Source organism: Cervus elaphus, chromosome 19, assembly GCF_910594005.1.
Source record: "Cervus elaphus chromosome 19, mCerEla1.1, whole genome shotgun sequence".
Taxonomy (NCBI): Eukaryota; Metazoa; Chordata; class Mammalia; order Artiodactyla; family Cervidae; genus Cervus; species Cervus elaphus.
Window position 1 is genome coordinate 87,967,895 of NC_057833.1, and position 16,868 is coordinate 87,984,762.

Sequence of the window (16,868 nt, forward strand, 5' to 3'; positions counted from 1 at the left end):
TTAAAAAAAAATTTTTTTTAAATTTATTTTTGGTTGCACTGAATCTTCATTGCTATGTGGGCTTTTCTCTAGTTGTGGCGAGCGGGGGCCACTCTCTAGTTGTGGTGGGTTCTTGTGTTGCTAAGCACAGGCTCTAGGCCCATGTGCTTCAAGCATTGCGGCTCCCGAGCTCTAGAGTATAGGCGTAATAGTTGGCGCACACCGGGCTTAGTTGCTCCATGGCATGTGGGATCTTCCTGGACTGGGGACTGAACTTGAGTCTCCTGCATTGGCTGAAGGATTCTCACCCACTGCGCCACCAGGAGAGCCCTCAGGAGGACTTGTTAAAGACACCTTTATTGAGGTGTAATTTAAATACCACAAACTCTATTTTATGTGTATAGCTTGATGAGCTTTGGTAACTTTATATACTTGTGCAACCATCACCACAATCTAATATTAGAATATATCTATCACCCCCCAAAGTTCCCTTGTGTCCACTTATGGGCAGTCCCCATGCCTACCCTTGGGCAGCCACTGGTCTGCCTTCTGCCTCTAGAGTTTTGCCTTTCCTAGAGATTTCATATTGATGGAATCATACAATATATCGTTCCATATGCCTGGCTCTTTCCATCTGACCTGTCTTTGAGATTCATTCACCTTGTTGCAGGTATCCATCCCTAGTTTCTCTCCTTTTAATTGCTGAGTGGTATTCCACTACATGGATGCAACACGTTTGTTTATCCAAGCACCAGTTGATGGGCGTCTGAATTTGCCCAGTGTTGGGCTCTAGTGAATAAACATTTACATACAAGTGCGAGTGGACACAAGCAAGGATACCTAGGGTTGCTCAGCTGGTTCTAACCATTCCAGAGGGTGGTGGATGGCAGCTCACTGTGGTTCTCTAAAGATTGACAAGGCTGAGCATCCCTTCCTGTGCTTGTTTGTCATTCCTGCATCGTCTTTGGTGAAGTGTCCTTGTTTCTAGGATTCCATGTTTGGCAACTTGCTTGAAGGATTTGCAGGACTCAGAGGCAGTTACCTGTCTGGCAATGAGTCACTACAGTGAGGGGGCACAGAGCAGGGCCAGCCAGGGGAAAAAACACATCGGGAGGAGTGTGGAGGAGCCCAGGTGCAGACATCCAGAGTTTTACCTCCTGGGAAGAACATGCACAGGACATGCTTTTTCCTTCAGTGGTGAAATGCAGCAACTCTGCGTATTGTTTCTGCAGTGAAGGCTGCCCGAGACTTAGAATCCAGGGTTGTTTTTTTTTTTTCATGGGCTGGTGATAGAGGCACTCTGCCTGTGCGACCTGCCATGATTACTGACATTCCAAACTCCTAGAAGGAAGGCAGGTGTTCACTACAAATCACACTGCTTGTACAAACAGTCTAGGCAAGCTGGTCCAGTGCCCCAGGCAGACAAAACAGCCTTATCAGTTAGACACGTAGGCAATATTCCAAAAGCCAGTTTCTCAGATGCCAGCCAAGGGCCAGCCTTCTGTAGCGCTGCATCAGGCCTGCTAGGTTAACCCTCTCTTGAACATGACTAGTCAAATCTTTGGGCCATTCTTAATTAGGTTTTTAGTCTTATTTTTTTATAGTTTTGTACATATACTAGGGGACTTCTCTGGTGGCTCAGATGATTAAGAATCTGCCTGTAATGTTGGAGACCCAGGTTTGATTCCTGGTTCAGGAAGATGCCCTGGAGAAGGGAACAGCAGCCCCACTCCAGTATTCTTGCCTGGAGAATTCCATGGACAGAGGAGCCTGGTGGGATACAATCCATGTGGTTGCAAAGAGGCGGACAAGACTGAGAGACTAACATATTAGACATCAGTCATTTATTAGATCTACATTTTGTAAACATGCTCTTCAAGTCTGTGGCTTCTATTGGAGTCTCCTGGTGTCCCTTGGGGAGAATATGGGCAGGGGAGGAATATACCCAGTTTTGTACACACACACGACTGCTCTGGCCCCAATATAGAGAAGGGACCTCAGGGGCTGGGAGTGGTGGTGGGCCAGATAAGAGATGACGGAGGGTCTGGCCTGAGACGGGACAGGATAGATGGAGAAAAGAGGCTGCATATGAGGCATGTGCAGAAAGTAAGACCGACAAGGCATGCAAATGCTCATAATGGATTTCCAGCAGGAGAAAGAGAGGTAGGGCTCCCCAGACTTGTCCAAGAAACACGGTACTATTGTTTCTAATAGCGATACAGAACACTGGGATTTCAGTGTTCTGATAATTTGGGAAGGGGGGTACCTACCAGATTAACTTTAGGGTCCCTTCTAGTGCCACAAACAAGGCTTTTGGGGATTATCTTAACAATTCTAAAATATTCTGAGGTGTGTGCCTAAGTACATTATGATTGATTAAGATCACACACATATATATATCTAACATGCAGAGCTGTGGTCCAAGAAAATAACATGACTGAAATGGAACATGGTCTATGCATTGAGACCCTTGCAAAAAGCAAAGGCAGAAACACTGTTAGCATAGAAAGTGTGAGGCCAGGGAGAAGAAATTCATATTCATGTATTAACTCAATTACCATGTGTGCCTTGCAAATCCGGGGCGCTATCTGTTTAAAATGGGATTTCACATCATTCTGTCCCAAGTGACACAGACAGGATTATAAATGAAAAATCTTTTCCTCAGGCCAGGATACAGAGCTGCGCTCACTTGGGCAGCATACACTAGCAGAGGAGAACCTTTATTTAAGGCTGGAAATTCTATTTACCCAGGAGTCCAAACCACTGTTTTATCTGTTCTTGCCGAATAAACAAAACACCCTGGCAAACGAGATGCAAAGAAGGCCTGAAGGAATGGAGAAGAATGTGAAATCAGGTATGCAGGTCAGTGTCAATGCAATAAATCAGGAGCACAGCAGTGACATGTATTTTCTCTTCTGATACTAAAAAAAGGGAGGCTATGTGAATCAATGAGACAAGTGAGAGAGCAGAAATATATATGTATATATAGTTGATACTATATATATATACATATATATATATATATATACACACACACACACAATATAGTAGATGTGTATCTATTGGGGATTATCTTAACAATTCTAAAATATTCTAAATTCTTAACAATTCCAAAATGTCTTAACAATTCTAATATAAAATATCCAACAATTCTAAAATATATGTAGATATATATTTACATATAGAGTAGATGTATATCCACTATATAAATATATATATGTATGTATATATATAGTAGATCTTTTGTGATGTTTTATTTTAGGGGACAATATATATAAAGGTGGACTTCCCTGGTGGCTCAGTGGTAAAGAATCTGATTGCAATGCAGGAGATGTGGCTTCGATCCTTGGGTCAGGAAGATCCCCTGGAGAAGGAAATAGCAACCCACTGTAGTATTCTTGCCTGGGAAATCCCGTGGACAGAGGAGCCTGGTGGGCTACAGTCCATGGGGTTACAAAAGAGTCAGACATGACAGCTACTAAACAACAACGAATATTAGCCTTAGTAAAGGCTACGAAATGAATGTTTTGCCTGGTGGCAGCCACAAGGTACAACCATGAATCAGACAGGAGATCTTCTCCAGCCTACTTGGGCCTAGTGTCCCTGAGCCCACAGGGAGGCTGGTCAGGGAGATTGATGGTGGCATGCCAGATGCCTACTGTCAGGTCCACACTATAATACTCAGCCTCTTCTTAAGGAGGTGCTGATGAATCTAGCTTGTCATGTTGTCTACTTTGCCCTCTCTTGCCACAGGGCCTTTGTGTGTGCTCTTCATTCCACCTGAAAGTCAGTTGCCTCCACCCATCCCCAAGTCTTGGGGATTTGTCTTTCAGGTCTCAAATCCATCCTGTCTTCTCTGCTATCTACACTCTGTCATCAGGGTGAATCCCTGAGTCTTATGGGGTCTAAACTTTGTACAATCTTGAAGGCCCCTTTCCAGAAAAAGAATAAAAATTTGAATGTGAAATCAGATACCCACATAATTAAGATCCCTCCAGGGTGTTGGAAAGGGCCTGGCAAACGAGGAGCTGGAGCTTCAGCTTCCTTACTTCGCAGGGAAACTGCTGCCTCTGGCTGGCACAGTACATGGTGGATTTGCTCACTGGAGCCCTCAAGACGGTATGAAATCATGTTTTGTCATGGAAATGCTTGATTCCCAGCCGTTACAATGGTCTGTAAGCTTCTCAAGGGGTGAGACCATGTCCACCTGCTCACATCATTCTCCTAGTGTTTAGTCTAGTGCCTGGCATAGGCAAGGTCCTCAATAAATGGGATTTGAGTAAATGAATCTTGAAATTTGAATAATTATAATCATAGAACAATTAGCTCCCACCCATTGGGAGTCTCCATTCGTCAGGCCCTGAGGGTACAGGGTATGTTGGAAGACTCGGCCTGTGAAGAAGGAAGAGAAAACTACTCTGGGCACTGGGATTAGAGGGACACTGAGGTGGGGTGCCTCTGAGTCAAGGATGTGGCTTCTGATTCCTATTGTCAACAGCACTGTGTCCCCCCAGAATAAACATGACTTCATGACTGGTAGGGATCCCCCTACCCCCAAACTAGACCTTTGTAAGATAGTCAGCTGCCATTTCCTAATCTTCTCTCTTGGGAAGCAGAGACCCCATCTCAATAACATCCCCCTCCCACTCTAAGCCATAGTCTTAAACTAGTGGGTCTGGTGATTATCTTGGTTAAAATGGGCAGATATTATTACCAGCTACTGAACTGAGGCAGGGATATTGCTAAGCTTTCTACAAGGCACAGGATAGCCCCTCCCAGTGAAGAATTCTCTGGTACAGAATGCCAGTAATGCTCAAGGTGAGAAGCCCTGCCTCAAACCCACAGGCTCCCTCTCCATCACTTTTTCTGGATACTACAGCTGTGTGCTGTTTTTCTCTTTTCCCTCCTTTGCCTTCTGTACTCCACACAGAACAGTGGGGGCTATTTACCAGAGTAAATGTGATGCAGTTTCAGTTATACATACAGTTTATTCAAAACAAAACGAATAATTTTTATACCACTCTGATGGCAGAAAGTGAAGAGGAACTAAAGAACCTCTTGATGAGGGTGAAAGAAGAAAGTGAAAAAGCCAGCTTAAGACTCAGTGTTAAAAAAACTAAGATCATGGCATCTGGTCCCATCCTTCATGGCAAATAGATGGGGAAAAGGTGGAAGCAGTGACAGATTTCCTCTTCTTGGGCTCTAAAATCAATGCAGATGGTGACTGCTGCCAAGAAATTAGAAGACAATTGCTTCTTGGCAGGAAAGCTATGACAAACCTAGATAGTGTATTAAAAAGCAAAGATATCATTTTGCCAACAAAGGTCTGTGTAGTCAAGGCTATGGTCTTACCAGTAGTCATGTATACGGATGTGAGAGGTGGACTATAAAGAAGGCTGAATGCTGAAGAACTGTGGTGCTGGAGAAGACTCTTGAGAATCCTGTGGACAGCAAGGAGATCCAACCAGCCAATCCTAAAGGAAATCAACCCTGAACACTCATTGGTAGGACTGAAGCTGAAGCTCCAATACTTTGGCCACCTGATGCGAAGAGTCAACTCACTGGAAAAGACCCTGATGCTGGGAAAGATTGAAGGCAGGAGGAGAAGGGGATGACAGAGGAGGAGATGATTCAATGGACATGAACTTGGGTTAACTCCAGGAGATGGTGAGCCTGGCGTGCTGCAGTCCATGGGGTTGCCAAGAGTCAGACATGACTTGGTGACTGAATGACAGCTCTAGGCCAGTGCATTGAACGGTCTGGGAACGTTATTCAACTACAGAGTGAGTCAGTAGACGTGGGGTGGAGCCTGAGAGTCTGTCTCTCTAACCAGTTCCCCGGGGATGCAAACACTAGGCCTGCAAGCACACTTGGAGTAGCAAATTTCTTGGCACTTAGGATACAGCAGCAAAGAATACAAAGACCCCTGCCCTTGGGGAGTGTCCAGTTGGGCTAGAAGTGTACTGGACCCAAATAAGGGTGGAGAGGTTGAAGTCAGAGGCACTCAGAGTCTCAGAAAATCAGCTGGAAGAGAATGTACAGGATGTCTAGCCAAACTTCCCCATTTTAGATTGCAAAACTGAGGCCCACCGTAGAGAAGGGAGCTAGTTTACATAATGCAGCTTGCTGTGCCAGCTTTGGGGCAAGTCTGTTTGATTCCTATTCCTTTGAATTAGCAGGGTCCTTAGGGAGCCTCTGAGGGCATAGCTCATCAGAGTGGGAAAAGGTCAGCAGCTTAGAGGTTACAGGGGCATAAGTCTGGAGACTCCCATGGGAGGGTTCCCCCCTCCACTCTCCTCACAGGGAACCCTGATTCCCAACTTCACTCATGTCCATCCTGACACACCTGCAGATACTGGGATATATTTCGGGAGATACTAGATTCTTCCCACCAACTCTGTGCTTCTGCACGATTAAATTTGTAACAAGGATGAACCAGGGCAAAGTCAGGGAGAAGTAAATTCTAAATGCATTCAGTCAGCACGTGGAAAGAGTCAACTCAAATAGGGTTTGGCCAATCAAAATCTCCTCCTAATCAGAGTGGAAGGACAAATCCTGAATCCTGGACCTACACCGGGCTCCTGGGGGCATCTTTCAGGGCTCACCTGAACAGAGTCATTGACCCACAGCTTAGAGAACCTTTCGCTTGGAAAGCAATTGCTTCCTCCATGGCTGGTACCTGGGACTAGCAACTTTTAAATTCATGCCAGTTGAACTTGAACGGTAGCAAATTTCAGGGAGTAGCTAAAAAGAAAAGCAACAGCTGATATACCAGGCATTAATAATATAACAAAGAAGAAAAAGAGAAACTTTTCATTAGTACTTTTTGATGTCAATTTATTATTTATCCCTTCGCCGATATTCCAACAGGCAGGCCATCATAAAACATTCAAAAAGATTCTCTAAAACAGTCAAGGCATCTGTTTTAACTAAGTTCATTTTTAGAAACCTGAAAATCAGGAACCCTGGCATTTATACAATAGAATAGCTGTGTTAAAAATGTATATATGTACACTGTATCAAAAATACTGTTTGAGGATCACCACTTAGAAAGAGTTTAGTTTAAATTTTGCCAATGACCAGGAGGCAGGCAGACAACAGCTCCTAAAAGAAGACTCAGTGTCAATCAACAAAGCGCTGCTCCTGAATGTGGGCCTCCATGAGCGTTGTTTTGTTGAAAAAAGGCCTTGACAAAGCCCACTGTTTGGTAATTAGCATCCTGTCAAGTCTCTTCAATCAAGGCCCACAGGTTGCACCTGGTCCCAGTTAAAAAAGGCTTTGTCGGCAATTCTGATCTGACCCTCAGGGCCCCTGCCATATGCAGAACCACCTTCTGTGTTCATGCCATAGCTACCACTTACAAAGCAAGGAGGCCTCTTCCACCAGAGGTTCTGAGAGCTTCTGTCTAATCCTGATGTGCTGCCACGCCACTTTAACCTCGATGATAAATGTCCATCCTTGTAACTCAGACCTTTGCTCCTCCCCGAAGAAGGTATCTCTTCCTGGGACAGAAGATGCCGCAGAAGCAAAATCATTGCCGAAACAAACCAAATGCAAAATGGAAAGATTTCAGAAAACAAAGAACATAAGTGCCCTGTCTTCAGGACGAGCTGGTTGGAAAAGAAGAGGCTGGCCCTCCCTGGGTTGGCAAGCCTTCATTCCGCTCTGGGCTGGCATCCCTGAGATAGAGGTCGTGTTCCCTGATGTAGGAGATGACAGCATCTGGGAGTAGGTACTTCACGCTATGCCCCCGGCTCAAGGCCCACCTGACGTATGTGGCGCTGATCTCGTTCTGCACCGGCTCCCTGGCCAGGTGGATCTTGTCCTGGTATCTATGCAGGATGGGTGAGTCCAAGACATATCCCTTGGGGTCATGCCCTGCTCGGGTCACACACACCAAACCAAACTTCTCCACTATTTCCTGGATGTGTGTGTCTTTCCAGAGGTTGGGGGTCTGGAAGGTCTTGAGGATATCTGCCCCGCAGAGAAGCTTCAGCTCAGGCACAGCTGGAAAAACAAGGGTGGATCTCAAGAAAGTAACAGGAGGGTCATGGCCAGGAAAGATAGCATCATATTCTGTTTGAGATTTTCACCAAATGGTTTTCTTGGAATCTATGGGGAACTCAATGTCTATGTGTTCATGACTTAAGGAGAAAAAGTATGTGATGAATCTGAAACTACTTTAGGGACATACAGTTGTTAAGTAATACTTTAATCAATAAATCTTTTGTTTAAGGTTGGCAAAATGCCAAGTAATCCAAAATGGATTTTTTTTCAGTGTCATACCACAAGGCTGTCTGTGGTTACTGGAGCCCATAGCAGGTCCAGCAAGACCAAAGGTGGCTGTGCTGAACCTAGAACTCTGTCTTCTGATAGAAGGTGAGGTTCTTAAAGCCCTAGGACTAATAGACAATGGACCTCTGGCAAGTCACCGCCTTTCTCAAAATCTACTTCAGCCCTGTGCTTCTCTGGGAGCTCAGTGGTAAAGAATCTGCCTTTTAGTGCAGGAGACATGGGTATGATCTCTGATCTGGGAAGATCCCACAAGTCGCTGAGCAACTAAGCCCCTGCGCCATAACTATTGACCTGTGCTCCACAACAAGCACAGATTGACACGTGGCTCAGATGGTGAAGCGCCTGCCTACAATGCAGGAGACCCGGGTTCAATTCCTGGGTCGGGAAGATCTCCTGGAGAAGGAAATGGCAACCCACTCCAGTATTCCTGCCTGGAAAATCCCACGGATGGAGGAGCCTGGTAGGGCTACAGTCCATGGGGTCGCAAAGAGTTGGACATGACTGAGCGACTTCACTTTCCTTTCCTTTTCCACAACAAGAAGCCACGGCAATGAGAAGCCCACGCACCACACTGAGGAGTGGACCCTGCTCACCGCAATGAGAAAAAAGCCTTCACAGCGACAATGACCCAGTGCAAACCAAAAATAAATTAAATAAATAAATAAATTTATATTGCTTGCTTCACTTCAGTTGTGTCCGACTCTTTGTCACCTCATGGACTGCAGCCCACCAGGCTCCTCCGTCCATGGGATTCTCCAGGCAAGAATACTGGAGTGGGTTGCCATTTTCTTCTGCAGGGTATCTTCCCGACCCAGGAATCAAACCTGTGTCTCTTATGTCTCTCTTATGTGGAGCACAGGCGGGTTCTTTACCACTAGGGCCAATCTATTTCAGCCCTAATGTCTGGTGCCTTTATAAATACAATCCCATCTTAAAGGTTAATTATAAAGGATCTTTGGGTAACTAAAAGGTCTCTAAGACCTCAGCTGGTGACCTTTTCATCTGTTTTCAATAAAACAAAGCTCTAGAACAACTGATCAATGTGGATAATCCTTTAGCATTTGTTCTAACAGAGACTGATGATTGTGATGATTAAAGAATACTTAACAATTATTGGCTGTTTATTATGGGCACTATTAAGTGCTTTATGTGTTTAATTTCATTTGAGGCTCAGAGTAACCTCAAGAGATGGGTGTTATTGTCATGTCCATTGTGCAGAGGGGGAAACTGAGGCATAGAGAGGCGTGTGACTTGCCTGAGGTTCTTCATTGCTAACTGAGTCAGCCAGCCTCCACTGGGGGGTATTTGAAACCCCTGGGCTCTTCTGCCGCCTGCTGGCAGGAACTGTACATGCATCACTCTGCCTGGATTTTCCTGGCACCATTCCTGTTCCTGTCCCCTTTGCATGGGCTAATCAGAAAAAGAAAAACTAAGTCCATGCTAGAAGCAACCAGCAGGGCCTCCGGTCCTTCTGGAAGTCAGTTCTAGCTTCAGTGAACAGCAAAGGCTGGGCTCCTAGAGCAAGAACATCTTTCAGTCACCATGAAACCTCAGCTGGGAAGGGCTTCAGGGATACCATCTGCTGGGGGGAAACCTGATGTAAATTGTCAGCTTAGGCTCTTCTATTGTGAAACCTTTGAGAGAATCTGGACATGGACTAGAGAGATGAGTTTACAAAGGAGCACTAGACCAGCGATGCACTGGAAAGTGAGAAGCTGGACATGTCATAAAAAGGTCAGAGTTCCCGCCTCAGTTGGGTACTGGCTGCTGCGGGCCTGGAGCTGAGATCCTTCCCTGGGCCTCAGTTTCCCCATCCATGAAACGATAGCACTGGATTGTTTACTCATTTTAAGGCATCAGATGTAATCATAGAAACATACTTCAAACACTTTAGCAGTCTACTACTGGTATAATAAAATGATATTCAAACATTTATTAAGATATGTATTCATGAATTCTCCATGGTTAAGAACTAGGACTCTAGAGCCAGACTCTTCATATTCAGATCCTGACTCTGCCATCTGACAGCTAAGTGACCTCAAGTTTAAAATGAGGATATTAACACTACTTATCTCATAGGATTATTTTAGAATTGAATGAACTGATAAATATAAAACACTTAGAACAGAGAACAGAAAAAGTGTGGTATGTGTTAACTACCATCCATCCATTCATCCATCCATCCATCCATACACCTACTTATCCACCAATCCACTCACTGGCACTTATGGAGAGCATCCTAAGTGCATTTAAAAATTATTCAGTAACTTAGACTTTTCACTCATTTGGGCTGGTCCCATTGCTTGCAACATGTATGTGGATTCAAACTATTCCACACCTGTGAGATTTTACTCTACTTTCTTATTTATCTGACCACTGTAATATAGAAAGAGACCAGTGTTTGATCTTTCAAGCCATTGAATTGTTGTTTCATGTTCTTCCTATGGGGGAGGTTAAGAGATGTGCATTGAATTCCAGGGTCTCCTGGGGTCTGGGCACACCTCCCTGCTCCCACAGGTCAGGGTTTCTTCTCCTGTGGGTTTCTGTGGGGATGATCTCCACACACCTGCTTCAATATTAAATACTGTTTGAATTTATTAACAATGACAGTATGGAATACAATCCACTCTGAGCCCTTGCCCAGAGGGAACAAGTACCCACACCTGCGTCATCCGCCAAGTCAAAAGGCATGCCCATGGGGCTGGTGCGACGGATCCCTCCTGCCAGCCACATGCACCTTAGACCCCAACTCTGGGCAGTCCTATCATCAGGCCCCTTAAAGGCAGTTACATTTCCTTTCAGATACATTCATATCACTGCTATGAAATCTGCAGACTGAGTTACTCTGAGAGTCCAGTCTGTAAGTCTGACGTTTTGAATAAAAGCTGCCAATTTGATTTGTCTTAACAGTGACTCAGTGACATAAATAGATGCCCATGGGCATTTTGGGGCAGTGTGCTCTGTCTTTGAATAACCACAGGCTCTGGAGAGCAGATGAAGCAGAGATTCACACAGAAAACAAGAGAACTGCCACCAGGACCTGTTTGTTTGAATGTCCAGTTGCCCACACTCTAACATTAAAGAGCACCAACCCTGAGGCCAGTCAGCTCCGGATTCCAATCTTAGGTCTGCGAGGACCTTGGGGTAGTTACAGCTGATGGGCCTGTTTCCTCAGCTGCAGTAGGGGTAATAAAGCCTCCTTTGGGAGTTATGGAAGCTGAGTGATGGTGAGAACGCAATGGAAATTTCCTGCCTAGTACAGCACATGAACACAGGCACAGAGGGTGGTGTCTGGAGTGCAGGACTTCCTGGTCTAGACAGGATACCCACGATGAAGCCAGGTATTGGGATCTGATGTGTGTGTGCCCGACTCTTTGCAACCCCATGACTGTAGCCCACCAAGCTCCTCTGTCCATGGAATTTTCCAGGCAAAAATACTGGACTGAGTTGCCACTTCCTACCCTAGGGGATCTTCCCGACCCTGGACTTGAAGCATCTCCTGCATTGGCAGGTTGATTCTTTACCGCTGAACCACCAGGGAAGCCCTCTGGTATATGAGGGGAACGCCCAAATTAATCATACAAGGCCACCTTGGAACAGGCAGCGTGAAACGGAAACAGATGAAGCATCTGCTCTGGTTGTATGGAAAGAGAATCCTCTGAGCTGTGCTCGGCCCCAACAGCTAAGGCAGGGACTACCTTCATAAGTGTCAGAACTGGGCTATTAAAGGACTGAAAGTGTCCCAAAGTGTGACACCCAAACGGCCCAGGACAAGGCAATCTACATGCTCCTGGGGGAGTCCAAGGAGGACCACAAATCACAGCAGTGATGGGGAAAGCAGGGGCCTGGCAGCCAGAAGACGCTGAGCTCAGCTGCAGAGCAGAACAGCACGTGACAGAGTACAGGGCACACAAAACGGTCCTTTAGAAATAGGCCACTAGTAGCATGCAAGTTACCTCATCAGAAGCCAAACTTACATGAGAAAGACTCCACCTTTCTCTTTTAATTGCTCTATTATTTTTCTGATGATAAACATGAAATCTGTGTCAACTGTGGACCATGTGGAAAATATAAGTATTTAAAGTAGAAAATAACAACAGTAATTTTGCTTTCTACAAAAAATTGTCAATATTTTGGTATATTTCTTAGTCTTTTCTATTTAAACATGCAAACAGATGTGAAAGTACATTTACATATGTTTATATAAATTGAGATTATCCAGTCTTGTATCCTGATTTTTTTCCCACTTACCTCCTAAGTGTTTCACCTTATCATGAAAACCTTTTGTGTGGGTTCTTCATCCTATGTTATATATAGTAAATTTACTTATACATTCCCTAACATTTTAACACTGAGGTTGCTTTATATTCTGCCATTGTAAAAATTGCTCTGATAAACATCTTTCTCCTTAAGTCTTTGTCCCAATTTCTAATTACCTCCTCAGGCAGATTCCTAGAAGGGGAATTTATCAAGCAAAGGGCACACTCGTTTTTAAAGCCCCAGATATATTTTGGTAAATTGAAAAGCCCACTTTTCATTCAATGCAAACTTCCTTTTTTTTTTCTTCAGACTTCCTTTTTTAGCAGTTACTTTGGAAGAGAACAAGAAGAGTAGGATTTAGGGTTTGAACGTAGAGAAAGGGAATAAGGGACAAACCCTGAATGTCACAGGGTCAAGCAGAGCAGGCTAGTAGCCCCTGGACAAGCACATCCAAAAAGAAAGTGGGTGACGTGAAGTGGTGGAGGGGGGACTGGTTTCTCAGGGAAGGTTCCCGCTTACAGAAGGGCCTTACAGGACAGACAGCTTTTCAACAGCAGAGCCACAACTGGCGGTGGGAGGAGAGGCAGGCCAGGCAAAGAGACAGGGCTTCTGGAAGCATTTGCAGAGAGGTGAGATGCCGGGAGCCTCAGTGTGGAATCCCTCCTGCCTCACTGGCAGCTACTTCCTTCTCTCGCCACAGGTTCCAGCATCCTGAATGGCATGAGGTGGCCAGCACTTCCTGCCCTGACTGCCTTACTCAGCTGCTCCTCTGCCCCAAGGAGTGCCCCACCCAGATAACCTACGGGTCCTGCAAGTGGTGATGCAGCACTGCCTCCTCCAGACCGTTCCCCTGTCCACAGCTAGACTCACCGCTATCCATAGATGGTCTCCAGACCAGGGCACCTCTGTTCCCAGCCAGCGTCTCGAGAACTCTATCAGGAGTGACTGCTGAGCCAGAGGTGATTCAGAAAGAAGACAGAGGGCTGAGAATGAGCACTGTGTGCTGTGCTCAGGGCTGGGGGACAGGCGAGGAGGAGCCCCTGCTGGCTCTGGAGGACAGGCAGACAGGGAGGCCAGAGGAATGCAATAAATATTGGGGAAGGTGATCATATTGGAAACTCGGTAGCTCCTTCTTTCTTGGGTTCCCACTCAACAGCACAGTTCCCCAAACTGGCGGTAAAGCAGATCCCCAGCGTGCCTGTTAACCATGGAGTTCCAGGCCCCTTGCCCTCAGGAGGTCTGGGGTGTGGCCTGGGCTTCAGTGTTTTTAACAAGCCACACAGGTGATTCTGCTGTGAGTGATGCTTTGGTCAGCATCCGGGGACTGCAGCGGGAAACCTGAGGGATTTTCAAGGCCTCTTAATTAATTTATTTTTAAACACATGTGTGTGTATATATATATATTCTCAGATTCTTTTTCGTTATAGGTTATTACAAGATACTGAGTGTTGTTCCCTGTGCTATACAGTAGGTCCCTATTGTTTACCTATTTTATATATAGTAGGGTGTATATGTCAATACCACACTCCTAGTTTATCTCTCCTCACCCCACCTTTCAAGTCCTTTTAGAAGAGCGATTCCCAGTCTGTGTTCTGGGGAGCACCAGTTCTAAGGAATACTAATATGCATTAAAAAGAGCCCCATGATTAAAAAGTGCTAAGAATGGCTGCAAGCTACTTCCCTTCCTCATAGAGTCACATGCACATGAACATAGTAAAGGCTCTGAAAAGTCCTATAGAAAAGACAGCATTGTAAGCATGTTTAACCACGAAAATCTGGAGCTCTTCTCATAGGGAAACAGTGTCCCACCAGCTAAAGTTGGGAGAGCCGCTGGAGGCAGTCCCACGGAAGAGCCTGTTAAAATGTTGGCTGGGTGATACCAGTGATCCCTTCCTCCTGGCCCACCCTGCCCCCCATCACTGTGCTCCAGTTTATGTGCCCGAGGGGGCTGTGTATTTAACCCCTGGTACCAGGGCTGCCGTGGGAGGTGCTCTGAAATCACAGCTGACAAGGTTCCATCAAACACCAGGAGCTGACCACGGGGTAGAAACCCAGGGCTACAAATTAAAAGGAAGATCCAAATTGACGTTAAATCTCTTAAAAATAGGTTTCCTTGGAGGAGCCAAGATGGCGGAGGAATAGGACGGGGAGACCACTTTCTCTCCTACAAATTCATCGAAAGAACAATTGAATGCAGAGCAAACTTCACAAAACAACTTCTGATCGCTAGCTGAGGACATCAGGCGCCCAGAAAAGCAGCCCATTGTCTTTGAAAGGAGGTAGGACAAAATATAAAAGATAAAAAGAGAGACAAAAGAACTAGGGACAGAGACCCGTCCCGGGAAGGGAGTCTTAATAGAGGAAGTTTCCAAACACCAGGAAACCCTCACACTGGCGGGTCTGGGGGAAGTTTTCCAATCTCGGAGGGCAACCTAACTGGGAGGAAAAATAAATAAAACCCATAGATTATGTGCCTAAAAGCAACTCCCAGCAGAAAAGTACCCCAGATGCCCGCATCTGCCACCAGCAAGTGGGGGCGGAATGGAGAGAAGCGGGCAGCATTGCTTAGGGTAAGGACCGGGCCTGAGTGCCCTGAGGGCAATCAGAAGGAGCTATTGTGAGATAGCAACTTAAACTGTGGTATAGCAAGACAGAGAGAGAAAATTAACCGGCCTGAACACACTGCTGGCTGTTTGCAGAACAAAGGGTCTGAGCAAGTCCAGAGAAGAGCTAGCCGGCTGCGGACCGGCCCAGCCCCGCCGGAGGCAGGAGGCAGGGGGGAGGGGAAAGGGGCAGGCTCGGCCCCAAAGACGGCATCCCCTACCACACTGCAAACAGGCCTCCAGTTTCTAACCAAAGACTTCCTGAGATTCTGGATGGTCGACATCCGCCGGGAGGGTCGCGGCTAAACACAAGGCGCACACACCCGGCGCGGGCGGAAACTGAGGCTGGGGCCGTGGAGGGAAGAAGGCACACTGCACCCGGGGAGAGTGCGCCCGTCAAGCTCCTAGCTGCCTGAGCTGCTCGGGCTGGGGAAGGCACAAAACGCAGGCGCAACCAAGCCCGTGCTTTTGTGGAATACCCGAAAACTGGAACCGCACACCACGCAGGGCATGCTCCAAATAGAGCACCTGGGAGCCTGAGCAGCATAGACGGGGAAAGCAGCGCCCCTCCCTCCCCGCAGCCCAACGAACTAGTGAACCTGAACAAGAGACCACCTCCACTCGCCTGTGTCAGGGCAGAAATTAGGCACTGAAGAGACCGGCAAACAGAAGCCAAATAAACAAAGGGAACCACTTCAGAAGGGACCGGTGCAACAGATTAAAATCCCTGTAGACGTACGTAGCAGAGAAAAGAAGAAAAAAAAGAAAAAAAAAAAATCCCTGTAGAAAACACCTACTACACTGGAAGGGGCTTATAGATATCAAGAAGTGTAAGCTGGAACAAGGAGCTATCTGAAACTGAACCGAACCCACACTGACCGCAACAGCTCCAGAGAAATTCCTAGATATATTTTTACCTTTTTTTTTCTTCAAATTAAAAAACTTTTTTTTCTTTTCTTTTTTATTTTTTCTCTTTTATTTTCTTTTAAAATTCCCTATTACTCCCCCATTACTCCTTAACTTTCATTTTCATATAGTATTATGATTTTTTTAATTAGGAAAAAATTTTTTTCTTGTCTTTTTTTTCTTTTTCTCTTATTTTCCTTTAAAGTCCTCTATTACTCCTCTACTACTCCTTAATTTTCATTTTCATTTCACTATAACCTTGCAAAAAAAAAAGAGAAGCCCTACTTTTAAATCGAACTTCATATATAGTTCTAAAATTTTTTGTGTTTTTGTTTTCAATATTGTATTTTTAAGAGTCTAACCTCTACTCTAGATTTTTAATCTTTGTTTTTCAGTATGTGATATAAATTTTGGACATTTAAGAATCCAATATTCAGTTCCCATTTTTATTCAGGAGTGTGTTGATTATTCTCTCCCACTTTTGACTCTCCATTTTCCACCTCAGAACACCTCTATTTCCTCCTTTCCCCTTCTCTTCCCAATCCAATTCTGTGAATCTTTGTGGGTGTCTGGGCTACAGAGAACACTTTGGGAGCAGACAACTGCGTAGATCTGTCTCTCTCCTCTTGAGTCCCCCTTTTTCTCCTCTGCTCATCTCTATCTCCCTCCTCCCTCTCCTCTTTTTCATGTAACTCTGTGAACCTCTCTGGGTGTCCCTCACGGTGGAGAATCTTTTCAACATTAACCGAGGAGTTTTATTATCAGTGCTGTATAGTTGGAGAAGTCTTGAGACTACTAGATGAATAAAACTGAAATCCAGAGGCA

The 16,868-nt window shown here is 45.5% G+C and overlaps 1 protein-coding gene across 1 annotated transcript in view; it reads right to left on the bottom strand.

Moving 5' to 3' along the window:
- Positions 1 to 6,799: 6,799 nt before the first annotated feature.
- The window catches only part of NMNAT3 (nicotinamide nucleotide adenylyltransferase 3), a 135,271-nt gene continuing 125,202 nt past the window's right edge, over positions 6,800 to 16,868 (bottom strand). The window contains exon 5 of the mRNA XM_043875201.1: positions 6,800 to 7,986. Within this exon, the coding sequence (XP_043731136.1) occupies positions 7,580 to 7,986 (407 nt within the window). The 3' untranslated portion in view covers positions 6,800 to 7,579. The remainder of the gene's footprint in view (positions 7,987 to 16,868) is intronic.